A 24,911-nucleotide genomic window follows, 5' to 3' on the forward strand; every position below is an offset into this window, starting at 1 on the left:
AATTCAATACTGCAATGGATCATCAATTCGGGAAGTCCCTTTAGAGACATCGGCTCATTAATCACAGCAGATTCAGTTGAATATGAATGCAAAAACTCTTGGCTTTCATTTTTTGCTGAGAATAATTTTCCAAGGTCAAGACATATTTTAAGCCATTGCATTCAACTCAGCAAAACTGGTGTGCTTGTGTGTCAGACTCAGCAAGGCCTTGTTTATCTGGGAAGCTTGGAGATGAGCTTGGCCTAGTTGGTTAGCCTGTTGGATCTGAGGTCACGGGAAAGCCACAGGGTATGTGGGGGTAAATCAGTATGAGATGAGGTCATGACAAGCCCTTGGGTCTGTCTGGTCTGGCAGAGCAGAAGGGAAGAGACTGAGGAAGAGGAGGGGGCTGGGTGTTGTTATTCTCTTCTTGATAAAAGATGAATGCACCCCTTTCTGTGGGCTTCTGTGAAAATGGGGTTTAATCCCTAATGTATCCCAGAGTGCTTTGCAGGCATCCTTTTGTCAAATAGACACATCGTCTTTATGCCAGTACCCCCTCGCTCTCATTCTCACACTCTCATGCATGCATGCTGGGACATATGGGGATCTGCACTCGTTCACACCGACTCTAATCTGCCAGTACAATGGTTTTAAATGCTTGTAAATATCCACTGTGGTAGTTGATACATAGATGAATATATATTTTAAATAGAGCTGTCAAACAACTTATCGCGATTAATCCCATTAAAGTTTTTTAAACTTTGCCATTAAAGTTTCCATAATGTATGTGTGTGTACTGTATATTTAAGTATATGTAAATAAAGACATGCACGTATATATTTAAGAAAAATGTTTATGTAATTTTTATTTAATAAATATATTTATATAAATTATATGAACATAAATATGTACATGTACATATTTAAAAAAAATATACTGTGTGTGTGTGTGTATATATCTCTTTCATAGCTATATTTATGTATATTTTCATCTGTATTGTATTCTTTAATAATTGCACTGTCCATGGAGCGGACCTGACTCACATTTCACTGCTGGTTATATACGCTCTATATAATTGTGTATGTTGTGAATAAAAATCTTGAATTTTGTAATGGCAAAGCTGAAACCATGAAAAATTACTCCAATCTTCAATGCCTCAATATTTTTTAAATGATTATATATTATTATATGTTGATTTACTGCTCAAGAAACATTTTTAATTATCAATGTTGAAAAAAGTTGTTCTGTTAATTTATTTTTTTATTGTTGAAATTGTGATAATTTGTTTCAGGATTTATTTGATTTTTTTTATGGACAATGTAAAAGTCTATACTGAAATTTTTGATCAATTTAATTCTTGATGAATACAAGTATTATTGTCAATGCATAAATAGTTACAAATTTAAGTACAAATATTCTACATGTCTTTCATAGTTATTAATATGGGGTCATGGATTTTTTGGGTTTGTTTTGGAATTATAAATAATTACACACACCCACCCACACACACACACACACACACATATATATATATATATATATATATATATATATATATACAATATATGTGTAATTTAGAAATGCTATATCAATCAGTAATAGTTTTAGCTGGAATATAGAGTGTCTGTCTTTAAAACGACACCTTTGTAAACAGATTTTTCAACAGATGCAGCAGTCCAGCACTACTTCCTTTTAATTGGGTCAAAATGGCACACATCATGCACCCATGTGAACACACATAGCCAGTGCCATGTCAGCATTATTCATCCCCCAATGCCTCCCTTCAACCACCCTTAAAACTGTGCTTACATCCTGGCACCTATAAGAAGACATTCATATGCACTTTTGGATTGAAAACATCTGTGCAGTGGAGAGTTCACTTGGATCTAAGGGCACTCAGCACAATAGTTTGTCTGGATCTGGCCCACCAGTATAGTTGCCAAAACATGTCAGCACTTTGTCCTCCTCTTTTCTCTGTACTTTAATGCCACATGGACCTCATCCACAGCCACACTGTGAATCATTGTGTCTTTCTTTTGAGCAGATAATAGTAATTGTGTGATTTACTAATGAACTGTTCTTTGGAATCAGTTCTTTTTAATAGTCAATTAATACACAACATGCCTGTAATTCACTTGAGAGCTTTGTTTTAAGAGATAAATAAGTGGGTGACACATGTTAGTACAACACATAAGACAACTTTTTACAGTATGCATAACTTAATTGAGAACATGGATATACAAAGTAGTATTTAACTAAATATTTCAGCCTGTTTCATAACAACAGTATAGCATAGCCACACAGGGACTTCTGGGAATACTGTTGGAGAGATAATTCGCCCCAAAATATTTTTGTCCATTCAATGAAAATCAATGGGGTCCAAAACAGTACAGGTCCTGGCTTTCATAGTACTTCTTAAAAAAGAAAAAAGAAAGTCCTGTGCCAATTTGTACATAAAAAGTATTTATTTATGCATAGATTCAGTTAACAGAACATAAAGGACAAAAAAGGGAATCTATACACCAAACAAATTCAGAGTTCAAGATCCATTGAAAAGAAGTATTTTACTGACGATTAAAGTGAGAAGTGCACTTAAAAAGTGACACAAAAAGAATGAAACAAAGCGCATGATTCAGTCCACCATTGACTATCTTCAGTGCTTAAATGATTTAGATTTTTAGGCACGAGTTGGAAACACTCAGCGTTTGGTGTGTGAATTCATTTTTTTTTGTCATGTATTGAAAAAAGAAAAGCATAAATTATTTTTGTACATTATGTATGTATTTGATATTCAAACATCTCAGTATTTATGTGCATGCTCTGAAACTAAAAAAAAAAAAAAACATTTTTTATTTAATTTTATCTTAATCATTATATCAACCAAGGCATTGTTTCTGGTATGTGTGTATGACAGAATGTTGTTTTTGTATGAACTTTATTTGAGTGAATCTAAATCTTTTTGAATTGCTTTGTTGAAACCAAGTGTCCAAATGAACCAAATCACTACAATGATTCATAACACTGTGATTGTTGTAGATGTTGTTCTGTAGATTCCTATTAAGAATTGAAGTTGCCAAACTAAAGATGCAAGTTTTCCTCTTTTACCATTATTTCTGTACTAAAAACCCAGAAGTCCCTTTGTGGAAATGGGATTAGCAGATGCTGCACATCTGTTTTGGTTGGTATCAGGCTTCTGTTTTCTCAGCATTACTGTACTAAAGACCTTGGCAAAAATATGTTGTCTGTTCTGCGGCCAGAATGAGAGGAATTTATGATTCTTTCTAAATCTGCAATAATTTGAGATTTCCGTTTGCTGAAGACAGCCTCTACAGCTGTGTTGCCGTTCTCGTTTGATGTGTGGAAAAATCACTAAGGTGTTTTTTTTTCTCAGAAGGGAATGTTGAAACAATTAAAAGGATATTGGGCAGGAAAGGGGCCCAGCTGGCAGGAAGTCACGAGTAGTAGCGATGAAACGATTTAGACCAGAACACTGAGCTGAGAGGAAAATGTCATTGTGCTTAAGTGACTGATTACTGTTTTAGCTAAACTATTATTATTCTCAGAACAGATGGGGTTAATATAGTGAATTAAGTGTGGTTTTGTCAAAAAGTGGTGTGTGCTATAACATATTGCTCAGTAAAAATCTGTTGTTATTGACCAGATCCTAAAGATCTACACGAAGATTTACATGCACATTAATGAAATAATATGGCTTTGATCTGGCTTTTATATGTATTTTATTATAACTGCTGCTACTCAAAATAGCTCTTTGTTTTATGTAGTGTCTATGTTGATGTAAATAATAGAATAATTTTTTATACACAGTTAATAATTCATACAAAATATACGTAAAATTCAAGTAAATATTTTACAGTAATTTACATGCACTTAAGTGAAATTCTTTAGGTTTTTCTTTTTGGATGAAGATCCCATTTATATAAAAAACTGTTTTAGATCCTGTAGATCTTTAGTAGTGGTCATCTTATTTGTTTATACTATATTTTACCAATTTTGTGACACAAATCAGTTAGTGTTTTATATTTACCAGTTCTACTGCTCAAAAATAATTACAGAAAATTTGACTTTAAAAACGTATTTGATTTGCGCACACACATTCATAAACAATCTGGGTTTGGTTTGAAGGCATTCCTGTAATTCGATAATGCCAACTTCCTGCCATCCTGCTCTTTATTACTATAGAGTCAGCCCAATACAATCTTAAATCCAGTCTCTCCCTCCCTGTGTCTCTGAAGGCTGGTAATGAGATAATTACATTTGAGAGTTGCAGACTCCTTCCCCCATTCCCATCCTCTCCTGGATCAGTAGTTTGTCTCGTCTCTTCTCTTTGGTCTTTATTGCTGCATGTCTCCTTTTGTGATCACAATTAAATCAGCTATACCTAAACTTCATCACATGTCCAGGAAATCTCAGCTTTGTAAACTTGGTTTAGTTTTATATAAAAACAATAGAAGCCTATGGCATATCCTCATGTAGATTTGGAACGCGCGTGTGTGTGCGTGACAGCTGATAATGAATCCTCTCTAATCTCTTTACGGATGCTGTCATTGGTGAGTGACTCAAATGAGCTTTGACACATCAACAGACAGAAGCCGACCTCAACCCACTCACAGATCTCACAGACGACCAGGGATGGATAATGAAGTGAAAATCTCATGTCACACTAGTTTTAAGCCATATCACAACATCTCAGCCCACTCAAGATAGAAGTTTAACTTTAAGGGTGAGAATGACTTCACTACGTGTTGCTGCTGTTGGTAATTCTGCCATGACGAGAGTTTGTACAGGGGCGAATGTATATCAAACTGGGTCAGTCTGGGTATTTGAGGACAAATTAGTGATCTTACTCTATTTCTTGAGTGATTCTAGTCTGAGCATGTGATTATCAGCAGTTTGATGATGCTGTGTTTCCTTGCATGCCCTGAATTGTCTTTCAGTACGGTTTGTAGTAGTGCTGTCACGGTACCAAAATTTCAGTATTCGGTACCGTTACCAGTGAAAGTGCTAGCGTCACGCGCTTCAGTCTATGTAGTAAACAAACCCACACGTCCCTGCCATTCATTAATTCACACAGAGACGTGCAGAACATGCAGGATTCAGATTTCAACCAACTTTTACAGAAACTGGTCCATATGGAGATTTGATTTGATTAATTTATGCTAACTTTGACAAATTCCTGTCCATATTTAAAAAAATTCTGTTTAATTTTCATGACTGGATTTTTTGATTCCGTCCGCATTTTCTGCTTCGCGGAAATCATAGCGCGGTATGCGTCAAGAACCGGGTTGACCGGGTCTCGGTACCACTGGTGCTTAAAGAAACCTGGTACCGTCACATTTAGATTTTTTTTTACCAAAAAAAATGAATATTACCAAATGGTACTATTACCAAAGTACCAGGTCTTTTGACAACACTAGTTTGTAGAATAGAGGTTATCAACATTTTGACTCAAAGGTCCTCGACAATTCAATTTGTGATTCCCAAGGTTTCAGCAGCCATATGTTCTTTAATAAAATGTATTTGAGGGGGATCTTAATTGTATGTTGTTTTAGTATTTATTAAACGAGAATGTTATGATACATGGATAATAATAAATCACATTTTAAACCATTTTTGTTTGCACTAGTTTGCTAGTGAACCACTGGTTTAAAATAAATGCTTTTGGTATTTATAGGTGCTTGCTAAATTTGCCCTTAATTCTTGTTATATGATCTAAATTGATGATAAGATAAGTCATAAAATTAGATTAAACGTCAAAAAAAACACAATCCACTAATAGGCGACATGTGCTGTTTTTAGAAGTACTTATGATAGACTACACAACTTTTCAAATCTGGACAGATTTACTGTTATCATCATACACTGCATGATTTTCTTTCAAATCTGTCAATTCGAATCTGTAGACTGGCTCATATTTTCAGCAACAAGCGTCAGCTTGTCCAGACTGTAAATCTGGGCCAAGGTCGTGTAGTGTATTCCAGCTATTAGCGACCCTTGCCCTGGCAACAACCTAGAATGCTTTGCAATTGAGCATCTCTCAAATTGTCTTCAGAAAACACATTGCGGAATATAGGCTAGTAAAAATGTAGTTGATATATATTATTATATATATATATATATATATATATATATATATATATTATTATATATATATATATATTATTATATATATATAAAAAGTGTATTGCAAAAATAATGTGCTGCTTGAGTAAACAAAGGGCATCCCTGATATATCCCATTAAATGAAAAGATATGGAAGCTAACTATTGCTTATCTTTGTATGTTAAAGAAAAAGACAAATTTGAACTACCAAAACCATATTTTTTAATGTGATTGATTAAAATAGGGCATGCTTCTCAAACAGCTTGTTAGTACCGGATGAACATTCAGAAGATCGTTTACTTTTCTAGGGGTAGATTATGGATTCCTGTGATTTTTGATTGGAACGCTGTTCCAGAACAAACAAGGGATGTTGATTTAGTATCATATTCATATCCTAGTTCTTGGCACCGTGTGTGTGTGAGTGTTTATAAGACCAAAAGAAGTCTCCCATGTATAGCCTGACCTACATTCGCTGCATATGGAGAAAAATCTAGATCGTTCATGACACTTCTTCTGGTTCAGTGGAAGAGCATGTGGATGTAGATCTGGATTAAACATGCAGGACTTCTAAAAAAAACTCCCCTTTCCCATTCAGACTTCTTAAACTGTATGTTACTCCAGATTACAGTTAAAGAAAACATGCGATACTGTACAATAACAAAAGATTTTGATCGGAGGAACCAGCATTCAATGGCCTCATTGTGTTCTTAATTGTTCACGGTTAATTTACTGCTACACTAAAACAATGAAGACTCAACGACTCCTTTTCTCTCTCTCTTTGCAGTCTGTGTTGTTGCTAGGTGCAGTAGCTTTGGTGTGCTTGGCGCTCGACCTCCTCTTCCTCCTCTTCTATTCCTTTTGGCTGTGCTGCCGTCGAAGGAAGAACCAGGACTCACCCAGCGCCGACTGCTGCTGCACCGCTTGGTGCGTGATCATCGCCACGCTCGTGTGCAGGTCCGTGGTTTGCACTCTTACACAGTTAAACATGAAACACTCATCACTGCCTCCATGCACACATCATGTGGCATTACACATCATAAGTTCCAGTTAATTGGGTGGCACAATTAGTCTTCCACACAAATAAATCTGTCAATGAAATCCATCCAGTTGGGAACATTTTGGCTGTGCTCCTAAACCTAGAGAACTGCCAACATAGGCAGAAAACTGAAATGGAAGCTTGTTGTAGAATAATTGTGAAGTAATAGTTCACCCAAAAATGAACATTTCACCTTCTGGCTGTCCAGATGTAGATGGGTTTATTTCTTCATCAGAATAGATTTGGTGAAATGTACAGTAGCATTGCATCACTTGCTCACCAATGGATCATATGTAGTGAATGGGTGCCGTCAGAATGAGAGTCCTAACAGCTGATAAAGTGTACAAATGGAGGAGACATAAAGGAATAGTTCACTACAAAATTAAAATGATCATTTACTCTGCCTTGTGTTGTTCCAAACCTGTGACATTCTTTCATAAAGGAAGATATTTTGAAAAATATCAACAACGTTCTGACATCATTTATATGTATAAAAAGGCATTATTCACAATATCTTTTATGTTCCACAGAAGTAAGATTTTCATACAGGTTTTGAATGAAACGAAGGTGAGTAAATGATGATAAAAGGATTTTTTAGTTGATCCATCGCATTAAATATCAGCCAAGATAGTAATCACTTACTAGAGAATGGTAAATTCAAACAGGAACCTTCAGTCCAAAAAGATATGTATTTGTTACCAAAAGCAAAAAATAAATAAATAAATAACTAAAGAGGTCTTAAGTAATTGCTGTATGACACATAAATCATGTAACACATATGGCAGCTTATTAAACGCCTAACCCACGCTGATGAGCACCGCTGGCTGTGATTCATGTGAAATAGTAGGTGTGTGTTTCTCCTTGCGCAGTGTGAAACGGATGGTACCTCATCTGTGTTTTTAGGTATAATCCCAGTCTAATTCTCAAGCACACAGGCTTTGCTTTGTTAACCCTTTCATTGTTCAGGATATATCCTATGAAAACTTTTCACAATCCACATGCTGTTACATTTGATTGTCGGGTTAACAAGCTTCCATCTGCTTTCTTCTCACTTTTGCTAAATCAATCAGTGTTCTGTTTGTCTAAGCTAGCTGCAGTGTGTCTTGTTGTATACATTTGGTCTTTTGTGAAAACGACTCTAATCATCAGATCTCTTTAAATATACTGAGAGGTGAGAGGTCAGTTCAGGCTGGCAGCCAGTCCACGCTGAGCCCAGGACACAGAGGTTAAATAGTTTAATAAAGTTAAAAAAGGTTAGAATAATGCAGACTGAATGAGGGTAATGCGCATATTCCATGTTCTTTAAAAGAGGACGCATTGCTTCCAGTTCAGCTCTTTTGTATGTGCTTTGTTAAATAGGGAGCTGTTTTAATCAAAGATGAGCCAAACTGATGCACGTCACGTATGCAGATTGATATCAAAAAGTTTATTACATTTTTTAATTTAAATAAAACACCAACAATACAATTTCTAGTCAGGTTAGGTTAACTGATTACCTTAAAAGTGCATAGATATGGACATCAGTTTTGTCAGGTGATGTTCGACGTATACCCCATTGACCTGCAATGACTCTGTTTAATAATACCAGCTGCTCTTTTCAGTGCCCATGATGCAATAATAAAGTGATTTAATCTTGAAATAAAAGCCGCACAACACTACTGTGATTTATTTATTTTTATTTTTTTGTGTTTTAGTTGTTTACACTTCATCAGTAAAAGATGATCTAAAAAGAACTGCTTGTTGTGTTCTTGCTGCTTCATTTATGTTAATAAAAATTCACAGGCATGTTTGTTCATGTGAATGTGATTAATAATAATAACAACAAAAATAATGTTCATCAATAATGATTATTAATGCCTTTGTTAATAATCATTTTAAATACATTGACATTTAGCTGCTGAAGGGGAAAACTCTTCTTAAGTATACAAAGTTACATTAATGTGTGTAAATAATAAGCCATCATTTTGCATACAAATTTTAGACAGTTTTGTTTTTATGAACCTGTGTTGATTATTGTTCTAATTACTTTTAGGTTGCTTCTTTGTCTTCTGTTCAGATTATTTTCTGGTCTCTCCTCCCATTAGTCACCCCACAAGGGTCATCAGACGATCTCCTCCTCTCCTCCTTCCCTTCCTCCTCCTTTCTCTCATCTGTCCTGTATCTGACTTCATGCTTTGCCATTCAGTGCTGTGATTGACAAACAAAGAAGAGATTATTTCCCTTTGAGAGATGGATGCAGAAAGAACCAGAGAAAAGGACAATGATGACTTGATTGATCGAGGCAGATGCAGATAAAGCTTAACTGGGGAAAGAGAGCGAGTTGCGGATCAGTGATGGGCCCATGGCAGAGATGAGAGATGTCATGCTGATATGATGGCTCAGATGAAACACATTGTGTCTCATGCATCATTAAGCACATCAAATAGTGCACACATGGACTAATGCACACATGTGCACATGCTCCATTGAGTGACCTAAAACACCAGAGTGCTCTCCTAAAACTAAACCTGATCTCCCTGATTTTTTGTGCCTTTAGTAGCTCAATGTATGTGTTCTCATTCAGAACTGTTCAAAATACTCATTTCTGAAACAAAATAAATGTATCCATGAAGTGATATAACATGTTTATTTTCAGAAAATGTAATGCTTTTTTTTTTTTTGTGAAGCATAAAATTAACTAAATGTATAATTGTATTTCCTGAAACAGTTTAGTTACTGATATTCTTCTAAATGTTATTATTTACTTAATTATATAAAAATTAAAAGTACAAAAAAATACTAAAAGAACATTTAACGTAATACTTAAGAGACCAGAGTCAGTAGTTCACCCAGTTTGAATCATGATACAGGTCAGAAGAAATATTTATATATATTTATCTCAGTTGTTCTCCAATTTAAAAATTAATTAATTAAACCATTCATTCATTCTGAAACTTTTTTTAAATTAGTATTTGATTGTTTTTTATAGCATAGACATTCTTGATATTCTTTACACCGCAAGTGTCTATTAGAAAATAAGAAATAAAATGATACATTTAGTTAGTTTATACTCCAAGCTAAAATTTCCTTATAACAAATCTTATGTAATATTGCTTCACAGATACATGTATTTTGTTTCAAAGATGTTTTTGACACTAATGATTACACGTTTACTGGGAGTAATGAGAGAAAGCAACGGATCTAGGTTTTCTTTTTTGTTTTGTTTGTTTTTTTGCAGCATATGTGCGCATATGATTTTGTCCTGGGCTGAAGAAACTCGCCGCGGATAAAAATATTTTATTCCTTTCTGTTTTACATTCTCTCTTTTTCCCTCTGTCCCCCTCACATCAAGCATCCCCCCCCCCGCCCCTCTCCCGGCACTGCCCCCTCGGTGCCTTGGCGATGTTGCCATAGCAACAGAATCCGATTTTGAACACTGAAGCTGCGAGATGAATAATGCACTGCAGGTCTCTCTGCCAGTGTGTGTGTGTGTGTGTGTGTGTGGGCACTGCGTATATATGAGTGCTATAGCCATAATTATTCAATATCTCTTATCTAGCACTGCCATATTCTCACAAAGATTGTGTCTGTTTATATATTTTATTTGTGTCCACCGTTTAATTGTGAGTACTTTGATAATGTTTTGGCTCAATAACTGACCTATCAAGCCAGAATCGATTCTAGAAGCCAGGACTCATAAAAAGTAATGGCTTATTTTCCAGTACAACAACATTAACCTCAGTTAATCTTGTTAAGGTTGGAGAGTCTGAGGTTGTTTGTCCCGACTCACATTTATGTTTGAGTGACCCATATATGTCATCGGTTGAAGCCAACAACATTTCTCAACTTAGACCTGCACGTTTAATCAAAATCAGTGGAGCAAAACCAGAATATTCTGTACTGAAATGAATGTACTATTGTATGTGCTAAGGTACTTGAAAAAAAAATACTTTTACAAATGATCATGGAAGTACCTTTTGTAATTAAGGTGCTCTGTTTTTTTAAGTGTGCTTTAATGGTTCAGTATGATCACATTACCATCTTAAACCAACCAGTTTTGAATACAGTTACTATTATTCTCCAAACAGATCTGTTAGCATATGTGCCCACTCACACGATCTAACAGACAAACATGCAAGCCAATGATTGTGGTCAGTGCTGTTAGCGTGAGAGTTTCTGGATTATAGTGGGAAAGCCTTGGTGAGCCACGTGACTCCTGACCTCAACAAAGAATAACAGCTTGACCTCTCTCTCGATATCTCTGTCTCACACACTCTTAAGCTTATGAGAGCTGTCCTGTCTAAATCCTCTTGTATTTGAGGGACAGAGAAAAAGAGTAACACATGCAGGAAAATGTGGCATCAGATAAAACTCTCACGCATACACAATAAAACCGCCTTGAGATTAATATACCTGAAATAAAGAAGTGATGTCAAACAATTAATCGTCATTAATTCCATCCAAAATAAAAGTCTTTGTTTACATAATATATGTTTGTATACTGTGTATATTATATATACATTTACATGCCTAAAATTATGTTTATATATACATAATAAATATACACCTTACATGTATTATGAAAAAAAAAAAAAACTTTTATTTTGGAAGTGATTAATCACGATTAATCGTTTGACAGTACTACTATAAATGCTTCATTATCGTAGTGTTGTAATGTCGTAGTGTTTAAATGGACTGGATGTTTTCTTTATGTTTTTGAAATTAGTCTCTTTTGCTTACCATTTCTTCTTTGATAAAAATAAAAAACTATTTATATATATATATATAGTACCAGATTGGACCCCCTTTTGCATTCAGAACTGCCTTAGTTCTTTGTGGAATAGATTCATCTAGGTTTAGGAAACATTCCTCCGAGATTTTGGTCCATACTGACATGATAAACTCAAGAAAAACGATTCTCAGTTGGAACTAAGGGGCCCAAAAGTGTGCCAAGAAAATATCCCCCACACCATTACACCACCACCAGCAGCCTGAACCATTGAGACAAGGCAGCCAATTTATGCCAAATTCTGACCCTACCATCTGAATATCACAGCAGAAATCAAGAATCATCAGACCAGGCAATGTTTTTTCTAATCTTCTATTGTCCAATTTTGGTGAGCCTTTGTGAATTGTAGCCTCCGTTTCCCCTTCCTAGCTGACAGGAGCTGAACCCGTTGTGGTCTTCTGCTGCTGTAGCCCGTCTACTTCAGGGTTCGACATGTTGTGTGTTCAGAGATGTTATTCTGCATACCTTAGTTGTAACGAGTGGTTATTTGAGTTACTGTTGCCTTTCTATCATCTCTAACTAATCTGCCCATTCTCCTCTGACCTCTGATATATATATACGTAGATTAGTTTTATTGTCTTTGTAAAAGTAAAAACATCACTGTCGTTTCAAGTTCTGCTCTGCTAGCCTGGACATTTTTGTGTTTTTGGACTCTTAGCGTTTCAGAATAAAGACATTGGTTGTGTGAGAGTGTTGATTCACAGCCTATATAAAAGAGTCTGCCACATTCACAAGAGCTAATTCCTCTTTTGATCACTTTCCCGCAGTGCTGGCATTGCAGTCGGTTTCTATGGAAACGGCGAAACCTGCGATGGCATGACACGACTGACATACTCTTTGCGCCATGCTAACCAAACAGTGGCAGGCATCGACAAACTGGTGAGTCATTGATGCTTTTGTTTCTTCTGAGCTGGGGAAATTTTGCCTTATCCAGGTGTTAAAAACATACTTAATGTCACTCAGTCCTAAACACTTAACTGCTTTTTTCAGGCACTTTACCACCATTGCCAGCTATTTTACAGCCCTGACTAAGAGGGTTGCACGGCATACCAATATTAAAGTACTGTGGTGCCAAAAATGTACCACTGCTGTGGCTAGAGTTCATTGCCCTTTGCTGAACACTTTAACTCAAATAAACACTCTACTTCTGTTGCCAAATACTCCACTGCACCTCATGGCCATCGCTAAAGCCCCTAGAATACAGGGTTATTAAATGTTAATGCATTCATAAGGTTAAGGGTTTAATTGTTTTGGTTGGCTGGCAAGGACTTCTTGTAGCAAGTAAATATGAAATATATGAAAATATCCATTAGCAACTGTTAAAAATCCTCAGAGGTCATCAAGTCCTAGTTTTCAATCAGTGAAAGCCAAAATGAGAAATGGTGTATCTAATAATCAATTAATGAATCAAATTTCTTTAACAATCAACACTTGTTGTAAGCAACAACAATTCCGGCCTTCCAAGACCATTTTGACTGAAACCGAAAAATCATTTTCAGCTGAATAGCAATTAAGATAAAAAAATGTATTTCACTCTGACACAAACAGCTGAATGCATAGTCTTTCAAAGCATCCTAGCTAATGATAACCTACATTGCAACCCGCAAGTTTGATTCAGGGGGCAGAAAAAAAAGGATCTGCTTTATTGAGCCCAAAATATGTGCTTGTTTATGTGTTTTAGGTATCAGAGAGCACCAGCAGTCTGAATGAAACCCTGCAGGAGGGTTTGGTGCAGCTGGAGACTGTGTACTCCAAGCATACAGACTACCTGTCCATCGTCCAGAAACTACAGGGTCAGCTGGACGAGCTGATCAATCTGATGGTGGAGGTGCCTTTCTGGAGCAGTACGGATCTCTCTCTGGATCACCTGGCATCCATCACTGAGCAGTATGACTGGTACAGGTAATTAAGAAGTCCAGTCTAGTCATCATACTCTGTGATGGCTAAACTGGTTTCAGAGGTATTACCCAGATAGTACTGGTTTCTAAAATCCTGTTGTTGTTTTTTTTTTACACAGAAGTAGTCTAGCATGATTTGTTTTTCACATAGGAATAAGTAAATGTCCAAAGAAGTAAATTAGAGTTTATGGACATACACAATAGAGTTTCTCAATAATAAAGTCCAGGCTTGTTACTACTTTTGGATGGAGTTATAAAGACATTTCCAGCCATCTGGAAGAGATCATGTGTATGTGTGTTTTGTAGGTGGTTGGGTTATCTGGGTCTGCTGCTCTTTGATGTAATAATCTGCCTGCTCGTTTTGGTTGGTCTCATACGCAACTCAAGAAGCATCTTGATCAGGTAAGTGATGAGATGTTTAACACATGTTTTTAGTTAATAACACACAAAATAGCCACCTATGTAATCAATCGCAAAATGGTTCCTAAAGAACCTTTTCAATACCTTTAAGAAACAACATATTAATTTTTTTTTTTTTTTTTTTGCCGCCAAAATTTTTATTTCTATCCAAATTTACACTATTTTATTCAGTACTATGCAATATATATGTATTTATGTGCTGATTTGCTATCTGTGAAACGGTTGTTATTGTTACCTAAAATGATTAAAACTTTCATTTTCATTAACTAAAAAAGCTACAATAAAATACTAGATGTAAAACTTGAACTTACTAAAATTACAAAAGTAAACCTGATTTAAAACAAATGCTAATTAGAAATATCTAAAAATAGAAACTGCAATAAAAATAAAATTACTAAAAGTAAAGTTAAAATAAAATATAAAAATGAAACGGCTAATTTAAAGCATTCATAAATACTATATTAGTATATAAATGATATAAATAGCACTAGAACAAAAGCGTTATAAAATCAACTTTTAATCACATGTATGGGTGTTACTGAATTCAGCAGGATGGTTTGAGAGGTGACATGACAATATGGGGATAATCACAGTGAGTGAGCCACCTGGAATTTGGAATTTCACCCGTACTTTGACTCTTACAACAAAGAAATATCGAAGTGTAAGGAAAATAAATAATGTAAGTCAGAATGTTAATATGCAGGATCATGTGATATTTCAGGGAACATCATAAGGGACTTTATTGTTTTCCTGGTGGACTGAAGGAGGTGCCTCAGATTAAACTGCACTGTCTGAGTTTACAGTTTCAGTTTGGAAATTTCCAGGTTGGAAATCGTTGTGTGAAAATGCCTATTTTTAGCCTGTAACTATGCAAAATTGAGATTCATTCTCTGAAAGCCTTTAGAAATGGTGAGAGAGAGAGCACGAATCAGAGTAGAGTTGGCAGAGGAGAGAAGGATTCAGGCAAAACGAAATCTATTTAGTCTAGAAAGGAGGGTGAAGATCTCCTCTTGATTCACTGTGACTCACTTTTTCACTCCTTCTGCTGCAATTAGACACATTTTCTGCCGTGTGTTGTGTACATGTTTGTTTATATTAGTGTTTTAGGGTGCATGTGTGTCTAGAAGCACATTTGGTAAGTGGGAGTTTATTAAAATTGCAGAGATGTTACTCACCATGAGCCTAAACAAGTTAAAAAGAAACTAACTAGAAAATATCCATCAACAATGCAGAAACATTTAGGCTTTTCTTATAGAAATAACTAGACACTCATTCTCCTATTCTCACCATCAAAAGACTCAAATGACGTCCATTTTTGTAGAGAAGAATTAAAATAAGCACAAGTGTCAAAATTTTTCCCAATGTAAGCACATGTAAACTTTTTTTCTCCTGTATTAATGTGGTAATGTATAATGTCTTTCTGTCCTTCAGTGTTTGTTTGCTAGGTGTGCTGACGCTGGTGATCAGCTGGGCTTCACTTGGGCTTGAGTTCTCTGTTGCTGTGGTGAGTATATTGGTAGAAACAGCTTTTTAATTCACCTTTTTAATAAAATGTTATGCCAATATATTTCTGTTTGTGTCTATGGCTGTCTAAAAAGAGTAGAGAAAGTATATATTAAGTTTATACACTACTGTTCAAAGTGTGTGTGTGTGGGGGGGGTGTTACTAAAAAGTGTATGTTCACCAATGCTGCATTTATTTAATCAGCGGATTATAAATGAAAATGGTAATATTATTACAATGTCAAATAAGCTGCTTTATATTTGAATATATTGCAAAATGTAATTTTTACTGTGATGCAAAGCTGAATTTTGGCATCATTACATTAGAAATTATTCTAATATGCTGATTTGATGCTGAATGTAGTTCTGAAACGTAATATTTTTATGGAAACCGCAATGCATCATTTTCAGGATTAGAAAGTTCAAAATAATTTATTAGATCTAGATTTTTTTTATATCAATGTGAACATTTCCTGTCACTATCTAAATAATGATAATTCCTTTAAAATAGTACTGACCCCAAACACTTGAAACTGTAATATACATTTTTTATAAAGGAAAAGTGATGTCAGCCGCTTAAATGTGTTTGTTTTTAGGCCTATATTTGAGGGTTTGTGTGTGTTTGTGTATGTGATCAATGCTTCATGCGTGGTTCTCTTCCTTAGACTGCCAGTGATTTTTGTGTTTCCCCTGACTCTTACATCACCAAAGTGTCACGTGAGAATGCCGTTATCAACCAAGGTATGTGTCCGTCCCTAAGTCAAGTTGAGTTTGTCTGTCCTTTACACAGTTTATGCAGGGTTCACTGGGCATTAGATGCTTGTGACAAGGCTCAGATCACAAAAAACAAACAAACCAATACATAAGTTCTGTTAACAGAAGTAGTAGAAGCACTAACTAGAGGTATTAAATGCATTTGTTATTTGCATTTTCTTTTTTTCTTTTTTTAATTCAATGCATTGTCCAAGACTTGAACTCAATACTCCCCACTGAAAATGTTTATGCTCACAATCGCTCATTCATTCACTTGAAATGTCCTGGAGCATTGCTTTGCAAAGGAGGCTTTCTTAAAGGGTGTGTATGTACAAAGCAGGTTTTGTATCTTGGTCTCAGACCTTGGCTTTCCTGGACAGACATGAATGTGATTGCTAATTAGTTCCCACAGGAGATACAATTCATGACCCTCTCAGTCCCTACACTCATTCACACTTGCAAACACACTTGTGCTTCACTGCTGAAGGTAATGGGAGGTGTGTCTGCAGACCAATAAATCTTGTCAATAATCTTATATCTGTGTATTTACTTCCTCCTGCATATTAATTTTACTGACGCTTCTGTTCAAAAGTTTGGGGTCAATAAGGTTTTTGAATAAGAAATGAATACAGAATGACAATAAAGATGTTTATAAAGTATTTTTGAATGACTTTGTTCATCAAAGATTCAAAATTCAGCTTTGTCATCGCAGGAATAAATTATATTTTTTAAAACGTATTCAAATACAAAGCAGTTCTTTTAATTTGCAATAATATTAAAAAAATATTGCTTTTCTTGTCGAGTAAAAGAGATTATTTCAAACACAACAAACTGTCTTATAGAGTCCAAACCTTTTGAATGGTTATGCACGTTATTATATGATATCATGTAATAGTAGCAAATGATAAATACACAAAATTACTAAAATAAAGTTAGTTAACACAATATTCAATGAAATTCACTATAGCTAAAATTGTGCCATATTGGACGGTTCATTGGTTTTTTACAGTGACGTTTTATTTAAAACATTTTTTTAAAGTCTATTTTTATCTTATCCATCTGCACCCACTATGCGTGTGATGATTTAGATTGTGAGGTTAATTAATCATTAAACCTCTGCCCGAGGTCATTCCACTGCTGCTTCTCTCACTCACTCTCTCTCTCTCTTCTCTTTTTCAAACATTTGAACACATAGTAATAGGGTTCAGATTCATGCAGCACCTTTACAGTCATCTCTCCCTCACATACACTCATACTCACACTTACACACAGAAAATAAACTTTATCCTAACAAATGAAGCTAGTTGGCATTGTCAGTAATCTCAGCCAGCTGGCTTAGTAAATAATGAACTAGCGGGTCACAGTGACACGAGAGGCAGATGCACGCAGTGCTTCCAACAGATTTACTGCTTGGTTTTGTTAGTTTGCATCGGCTGTTTTCTTTGCAGCGTGATTTCAACAATATTTCAATTTCTGATCAAGAATATCTGTGTATCGATTGGCGCAAGGCGAGGGCAGTGTTTGGGAAACCTATCAATATTTGATGTCTCACATTTTAGGAGTAAAATAATGAACCTATTTATTGGAATTCATGTGTGTTGGTTATTATCTGTGTTATGTATGTTAGATATCCTGCAGTATTATCTGAAGTGCAGCATGGGACAGACCAACCCATTTCAGCAGGTACATAATTACTCTTCCTCTGCTCTCTTCCTCATTGTCTTTCTTGTTCTCTTTCATGAATTATAAATCGGTCCTCTGATTTGCAGAAACTCTCCGGAAGCCATAAAGCTCTTGTGGAAATGCAGGATGATGTTTCCGAGCTCTTGCGCTCAGCTATTCGAGAATTCCCCAAGACTAAGGTGTGAGATTGCGGATGTACTGTACTCAGTACTGTACAAAAAACTCAGTACGTATTCTGTGCTCGGTATAGGAATGTTAATTTGTTTATGTTCTTTTGTCTCTCTGTGGGCTGGTTATCAGACTAACCTGGAGGAGATGCAGGGGGTGTTAAACTCCACTGAAGTCAGTCTCCACCACCTCACTGCCCTGGTCGACTGTCGGAGCCTGCACATGGTGCGTGTGCTAATGTGAAAAATATAAAAACATTTTTTTGATTAATTCACTTTCAATGCCTTAAAACTGACAAGTAAACTATGTGTAATGACACAATGATGCAACACTTTTAAAGCTGCTACATAAAATAAATGCATTATTATTATTATTAAAAGCCATGGTAAAATATTGCCTCTGATCCACCTTACCCCCCGATATCTGTGTTTTACAAAAACTTTATTAGAATTGATCAGTGTGGTGGAAATCACACCACAAATGTGGGAAAATCTGTTTAATTTAAAATTAATTTTTAAAATGAAAGTCTGGGTGTGGGATAATTGTAAAACAATAAAATCCATATGGAAAATGCACTTGAAAAATAGCAAAAAAAAATTTTAATAAATGGTGAAATTCATAGTAAAATGTATTTAAGACACACACTACTTTCAGTGTTTGGTAATATTATTATATTACAATTACTGCGCATTATATTACAATTACTACAATAATTGCGCAATAACTAGTAGTGTAACTAATCACTAATAAGATTTCAGTAATAATATTACAGTTACCATCCATAAAAGAGCTAGTTACTTAGATACTTTTGATGCCTTAACCTCAACTGATGTGAAGTCCAACAATACAATAATTCCTTGATTTATTTTTATAATTTATTGAATACATGAAGTCACCAGTGCAGCAGGCAAGCTTGAAATATGGAAAAGCGTACATTCAGTGGATGAAAATGTTGCCATTACATTGATTTTGTGAGAAGAAAATATGATCTGAACACCAATCTATAAGTTGCGGCATTACTTTACTCTTGCATTACATGGCTTTCCCAACCACATCCCTCTGATCCTGATATAAAAATTATATGACTATAATTAAAAAATCTTTTAGAAAACAAAAATCTTATACAAACTTCTGCTATTTCTTTTGATAAAATACATCATGAAATATAATTGTATATGGGGAATAGAGAAAGTATAGCCTCAATTAGCTTCAAGCTACCCATGACAATTATTGAGTGTTTGTAATAACTTCTGACTTCGATCCAGTGTCAAAATTTGGTCTAATGAGGCAGAAATATATTGTCAGAAAATATTTCATAAGAATGTTTTGGTAAGATAAGCAATTACAATTTCTGTGGGGTGTGAAGGAAATGTTGTAAAATTGTAACTAGTAGTGTACAGTAGTGTAACTAATTACTGTTGCCAGAAAATGGTAAGTAAAATAATAATATTTCTTTTGAAAGGAATAACTAGTAACAAGTAATAAATAAAATTTTGTTAACAAGCTCAACACGTGAGTACCGTTTAAAAAGTATGGGGTAAGTACGATTGTGGAAATTTATTTTATTTATAAAAATTTTAGTTTATCCGCAAGTACACATTAAATTGTTTAGTAGTGACTGTAAAGAACTTTTTAATGTTACAAATAAAATTTCAAATAAATGCTGTTCTTTTGATTTTTCTGTTCATCAAAGAATCTTGAAACAAAGGTATCAACGATGCATTTTTAAGAATAATGTAGTTGAATTTATATAAAATAAAGTTGAATCAATTGTAATAACATTTCACAGTATTAATGTATTTTTATCAAATAAACACAGCCTTAGGCCATGTTTACACTAGTGCGTTTTCGTTTTAAAACGCATAACTTTTGCTACGGTTACGCCTATCGTTTACACTACTCCGGCGTTTTCCAAGTGCGAAAACGGAGACTTTTTTCAATTCTACTGACCCTGTTTTAGTTGGAAAACTCCAGGGTTGCTTTTCAGTATAAACAGACCAAAACTGAGAATTCCGAAAATGATGGCGTGGCTGCCCACGTTATCTCTGCGTATCCTTGATGACCATGTAACCGTATCATGAACAGTAATCATGCTCATTGTTGAACCTGCCAGTGACTAGCAACCGACATCCTTTTTACATCCTTTTTACGTGCATTTCCAGTATGCATGAATGGTCACGTGACATGCGTTTTCAGTTATGTAGTGTAGACGGAGATCATTTCAGAAATGCAGCTGAAACACCAGTGTAAATGCATATCGTTTTAAATCTAAAACGCCGTTTTAAAACGAAAATGCACTAGTGTAAATGGGGCCTTAGCTCATGAGATTTCCTTCAAAAAATGTAAAATTTTACTGACCACAAACTTTTGTATTACAAAAAGGGGCATAAAAGTGTTTGAAGTTGAAGGAACACTCATATATAAGTTCCCACGATTATGCTTGTACTACCTGTGCAAATGCATTTATGCCACTTCATTTCGAGTGTTGAACGCAAGACTTTTTATATTACTTTTCATCTTTTTTTTTTCTCACAGGACTATGTGCAGGCTCTGACCGGATTGTGTTACGATGGAGTGGAGGGTCTCATTTATCTGGTCCTTTTCTCATTCGTCACTGCGCTAATGTTTAGCTCCATCGTTTGCAGTGTGCCTCACACTTGGCAAAGCAAGAGGTGAGAGGGCAAGGGTCAAAATGCACCAAAAAACGGGGGATGGGTTGAGGAGGGCAAGGTAAATTAAACGCAGCTCCAGTAGACAGGCAAGGCCTTCAGTTCATGGACAGAGAATTGACTGCCAGTCACGTGTATGTTTAATGCTTTTATTTTCACATCTGCTCCTTCTGTTTTCACATATTAATCATCTTCTCATGACTGTGTGTAGCTTCTGTTGTCTTGTCGTTCATTCCTCTTAGTGTCATAGATTTGGAAAACCCACTGCTCTGTAGTATGTGTGAGAGACACACTTGTTTTGTAGTGCTCTATGGATAATCTAAATATAGTTACGTATAAAAGCAAAATAGTAGTACAGTTTTAGAGGAGTATTTTGAATTATGGCAATGGAGGAATTTGTTATTCGACTCGTGGTACAGCATATGTCTGCAATTACGCTTGTGCAAAGGGAAAGAACAAAGAGACCCTATTCTAAATTCTGTGCTAAGGCAGACTGACATTTCTATGGAAGATGCTGCCTCCCTTTGGACTATCTTGAAACTGCAAGAAAACCTTTTGTGCATTTGTGAAGAGTATAATCATTATCGAAACATGTTTGTGATGTGATTACACACTGGGCAAGTTGGTCCAGAGAAGCTCTGTTGAGAGTTACACATATGAAAGATATCTTGATCAAAGTGGCATCCAAATCTACACTTTCAGAGATCCACTATTTTTTTTTTTTCCTTTCTTATATGCGCCCCCCCCCCCCTCCCTCCACTTTTACTTTTCTAATCGGATTCATAGTGGTTGTTGTTGATTTAATGCATGACTCAAATCACTGAGAAAACGTTCAATGGTTGTTGAGGACAATCCATTGGACATGTAATGGAAATTTACAGTTATTTTTGTGAGATTCTTGAGTTCACTTGATTTGTTTCTGACTAGCATCCATGGCTGCAGGATTGTTTTTACTTTTAATTTTATTTATTTATATATTTTTTCACTGAATATGCACATTTATTGAAGCATATACATGATAAATGAAATGGAGATGTTACCCCATTTCAAATTGACCACAAGACAATTTGTTGTTGTTGTTGTTGTTGTTGTTGTTGTTTCAGCATCCTGACTGCCAGTTTTACGCTTGTTCTAATAATGCCCAGATGGCTTAGTTTGGAATATGAGTAATGTGCTTGGTTTTTCCAACAGCTAGCAGATAAACTATTTCCTAATTCATTAAACCACAGTATTCAATATGCCATTAGAAGTCATTAATATGAAAATTAACTTTTAAAATCAAGAGTTAAGGACAACAAGAGCTTTATGTACGGTACATTTGATTTCCCAGTAAACATTGTGGAGAGATCAAATCAATAGTGATTTTAAATTATTTTAATTTAATATTTATTTTGATGTGAATATTATATGAAATATAATATACACTATCATTCATATTTGATTTAAAAAAAAATAGCAAAGATTTTACAATTATTACAATTTTAATTATTTCTATTTTAACATATTTTGCTCCTGTGATGGCAAAGCTGAATTTTCAATCTTAATGAATGAGAACGTTAAAATTATTTATTTGAAATAGAAATATTTTGTAACACTATAAATGTCTTTACAGCCACTTTTGATCAATTTAATGTGTTTTTGCTTAATAAAAGTATTAATTTCTTTCAAAGAATAAATGTTAACTCATCCTGGAGTTAAACTAGTAGTGTATGATATTTTCATTTCAATTTCATTAATTAATACAATATTCATTAATCATTAGTTATTAATACAGTATTATGCATTATAAAAAAAAATATGCATGTCTTCAACAAATTTTTTGCATTTGGCATTTTTAAAAGTTATTGAAAGACTTATTTTTTCTACTAGATGTAAATGTGGTGTTGAATGCATGCTGTATGCATGTATTTCATATAAAGCATGCAATGATTCTAGATGAAGATTTTTTTTTATTTCTATAATATATTTTTTACAGTACATAAAGTCATGAACATTCACTTTGAAAGGGATGACCCAGATAATTCTGGGAAAAAACAAATGCATGAATCTATTATCCATCAGTATGCTTTAAAGTCATTTTAGGACTGGCGTGGAAAATTGCTTTTAAAGAGATCTTCACTAAGTCCAGTGAGAGGAGAGACCTTTTCCCCTCCCCTCTGACCCAGGGGCACGTGTTTCACCTGTGCTAATTTGTCCGAAGGTCTGAGGAGGAGGATGGCGATGAGACTTCGGCCACACTCGGCCCGCGAGCGCCGCACGATAACCTGTACCGCGTACACATGCCTAGCCTGTACAGCTGTGGCAGCAGCACCTACGGCAGCGAGGCTAGTCTCCCCGCTGCGGCACACACTGTCAGCAACGCACCAGTCACTGAGTACATGTGAGTGTAGCATCGCTAACCTCATCCTAATGCATGGGCTGGATTTAAAGGACCGTATCGGTATTACAGGTCCTGTAGCATAGGCTCGGTAGCCTAGATTACTGCATGGGCTTCAGATCAGTTGCTTATACTGCATGGGTTTTACTTCTTGATTAAAATTATTATATTTAGAGCCCCGAACGGCATATAGAAACAAATACAATATGGCATAGGAAGTACAAGTAGATAATTCAGCTTGTGCAATGGGTTTTATTATATGATAGGTAATGTTTTACGCAACCCAAGCGATATCTATCATGATTAACATATATAGTGCATAGTGGTATCACTCAGTGGCTTTGCGTATTACTCCTACCCTGCAGTTCAAAGCTTTCTGTCAGATTTGTAAAGTTTAGTGCATCGCGGTGTGGAAATCCCTCCCTTCAAGAGGGAGTCAGAGTAACTGGTATCTCGTTTGTGACGCAGGAGCCAGAATGCTAACTTTCAGACCCCTCGGTGCGAGAACACGCCACTCATTGGCAGAGAATCCCCCCCGCCGTCAGTAAGTGCACAAGCACATTTACACAAACACACATGATTGTAGGTGAACAGTCGTTATTTAGCGCAGTGTCACACATTCAGTAACTCTTTTAGTAAAAGGAATGGATCTTCTTGAAACCCTGCCCCATGCTTGACATAAGTGATTCATAGTTCTTTAGATAATCCAGAAAACAGGATGTTAGTGTGATAGTATTTATGCTTGTCTCTTACTGACGAGTATGTAATTACCAACTGTAAAACTTGAGTAGTTTTATCATATAGATGAACATTGTTAACTCAAAACAAACACACACAAAGAGTCTTGAAGGTCATTTTGGCAGCCTGTATGCGACGCTAATTTTAAGTCCTCACAAACAGCATGGCAAAATAGTTCCAGCCAAATTTGTCATCATTTGCTTTTTTTTTTTTTTTTGGAACATGAAATAAAAGGTTCTCTTTTCCATACAAGAAATGGACGTGATCCAAACATGGCAGAAAGGCACCCTAAAAGCTGTTTATACAACAAGTGAAGCCTAGCAATAGCTTTATGTGAGGAAGATAGTTAAATAAAATTGTAAGAGATCATTTCACTTTAATTTACGCTATACCTTAAAAACAATACATTTTCAATACCGTGGGATATTATTATTACAAACGTGAATGTGCAATTATTTAATTTTCTGTCCACAAAAAATGTTGGAAATCTGAAAATAATTTGCAACATATTGAAATTCCAAATACATGTTATACTCACACAACTTGCAAAGATGGAGTTTGCTGCATTTACTGTGAACGGAGCGATTCTGAGATTGTAAAAACGCTGGATCGTGAACTGCTAGAGTGTAAAAATTGTAATTACTATATACTTAATAAAAATACACTCTGTCACCTTGATGTCAGAGTAAGGAGAAAGCGCAGCTGGTACCAGTGTACTGGTGCTGTGGAAAATGAGCATTGAAACCCTTTCAAATGTTCAGAATCTACATACATCTACTACTACATCTAAAATTGTT

General features: G+C 35.4%; 1 protein-coding gene across 1 annotated transcript in view; it reads left to right on the forward strand.

The window, feature by feature from the left end:
• The window catches only part of LOC113044340 (protein tweety homolog 3), a 35,405-nt gene that overhangs the window by 6,199 nt on the left and 4,295 nt on the right, over window positions 1-24,911 (forward strand). The window contains exons 3-14 of the mRNA XM_026204250.1: window positions 6,887-7,056; window positions 12,674-12,785; window positions 13,588-13,808; window positions 14,111-14,206; window positions 15,656-15,728; window positions 16,392-16,467; window positions 18,107-18,162; window positions 18,249-18,341; window positions 18,463-18,555; window positions 20,866-21,002; window positions 23,200-23,379; window positions 23,845-23,920. Coding sequence (XP_026060035.1) covers window positions 6,887-7,056; window positions 12,674-12,785; window positions 13,588-13,808; window positions 14,111-14,206; window positions 15,656-15,728; window positions 16,392-16,467; window positions 18,107-18,162; window positions 18,249-18,341; window positions 18,463-18,555; window positions 20,866-21,002; window positions 23,200-23,379; window positions 23,845-23,920 — 1,383 coding nt within the window. The remainder of the gene's footprint in view (window positions 1-6,886; window positions 7,057-12,673; window positions 12,786-13,587; window positions 13,809-14,110; window positions 14,207-15,655; window positions 15,729-16,391; window positions 16,468-18,106; window positions 18,163-18,248; window positions 18,342-18,462; window positions 18,556-20,865; window positions 21,003-23,199; window positions 23,380-23,844; window positions 23,921-24,911) is intronic.

The sequence above is a fragment of the Carassius auratus genome, chromosome 26 (genome assembly GCF_003368295.1).
Source record: "Carassius auratus strain Wakin chromosome 26, ASM336829v1, whole genome shotgun sequence".
In the NCBI taxonomy this organism is placed as follows: Eukaryota; Metazoa; Chordata; class Actinopteri; order Cypriniformes; family Cyprinidae; genus Carassius; species Carassius auratus.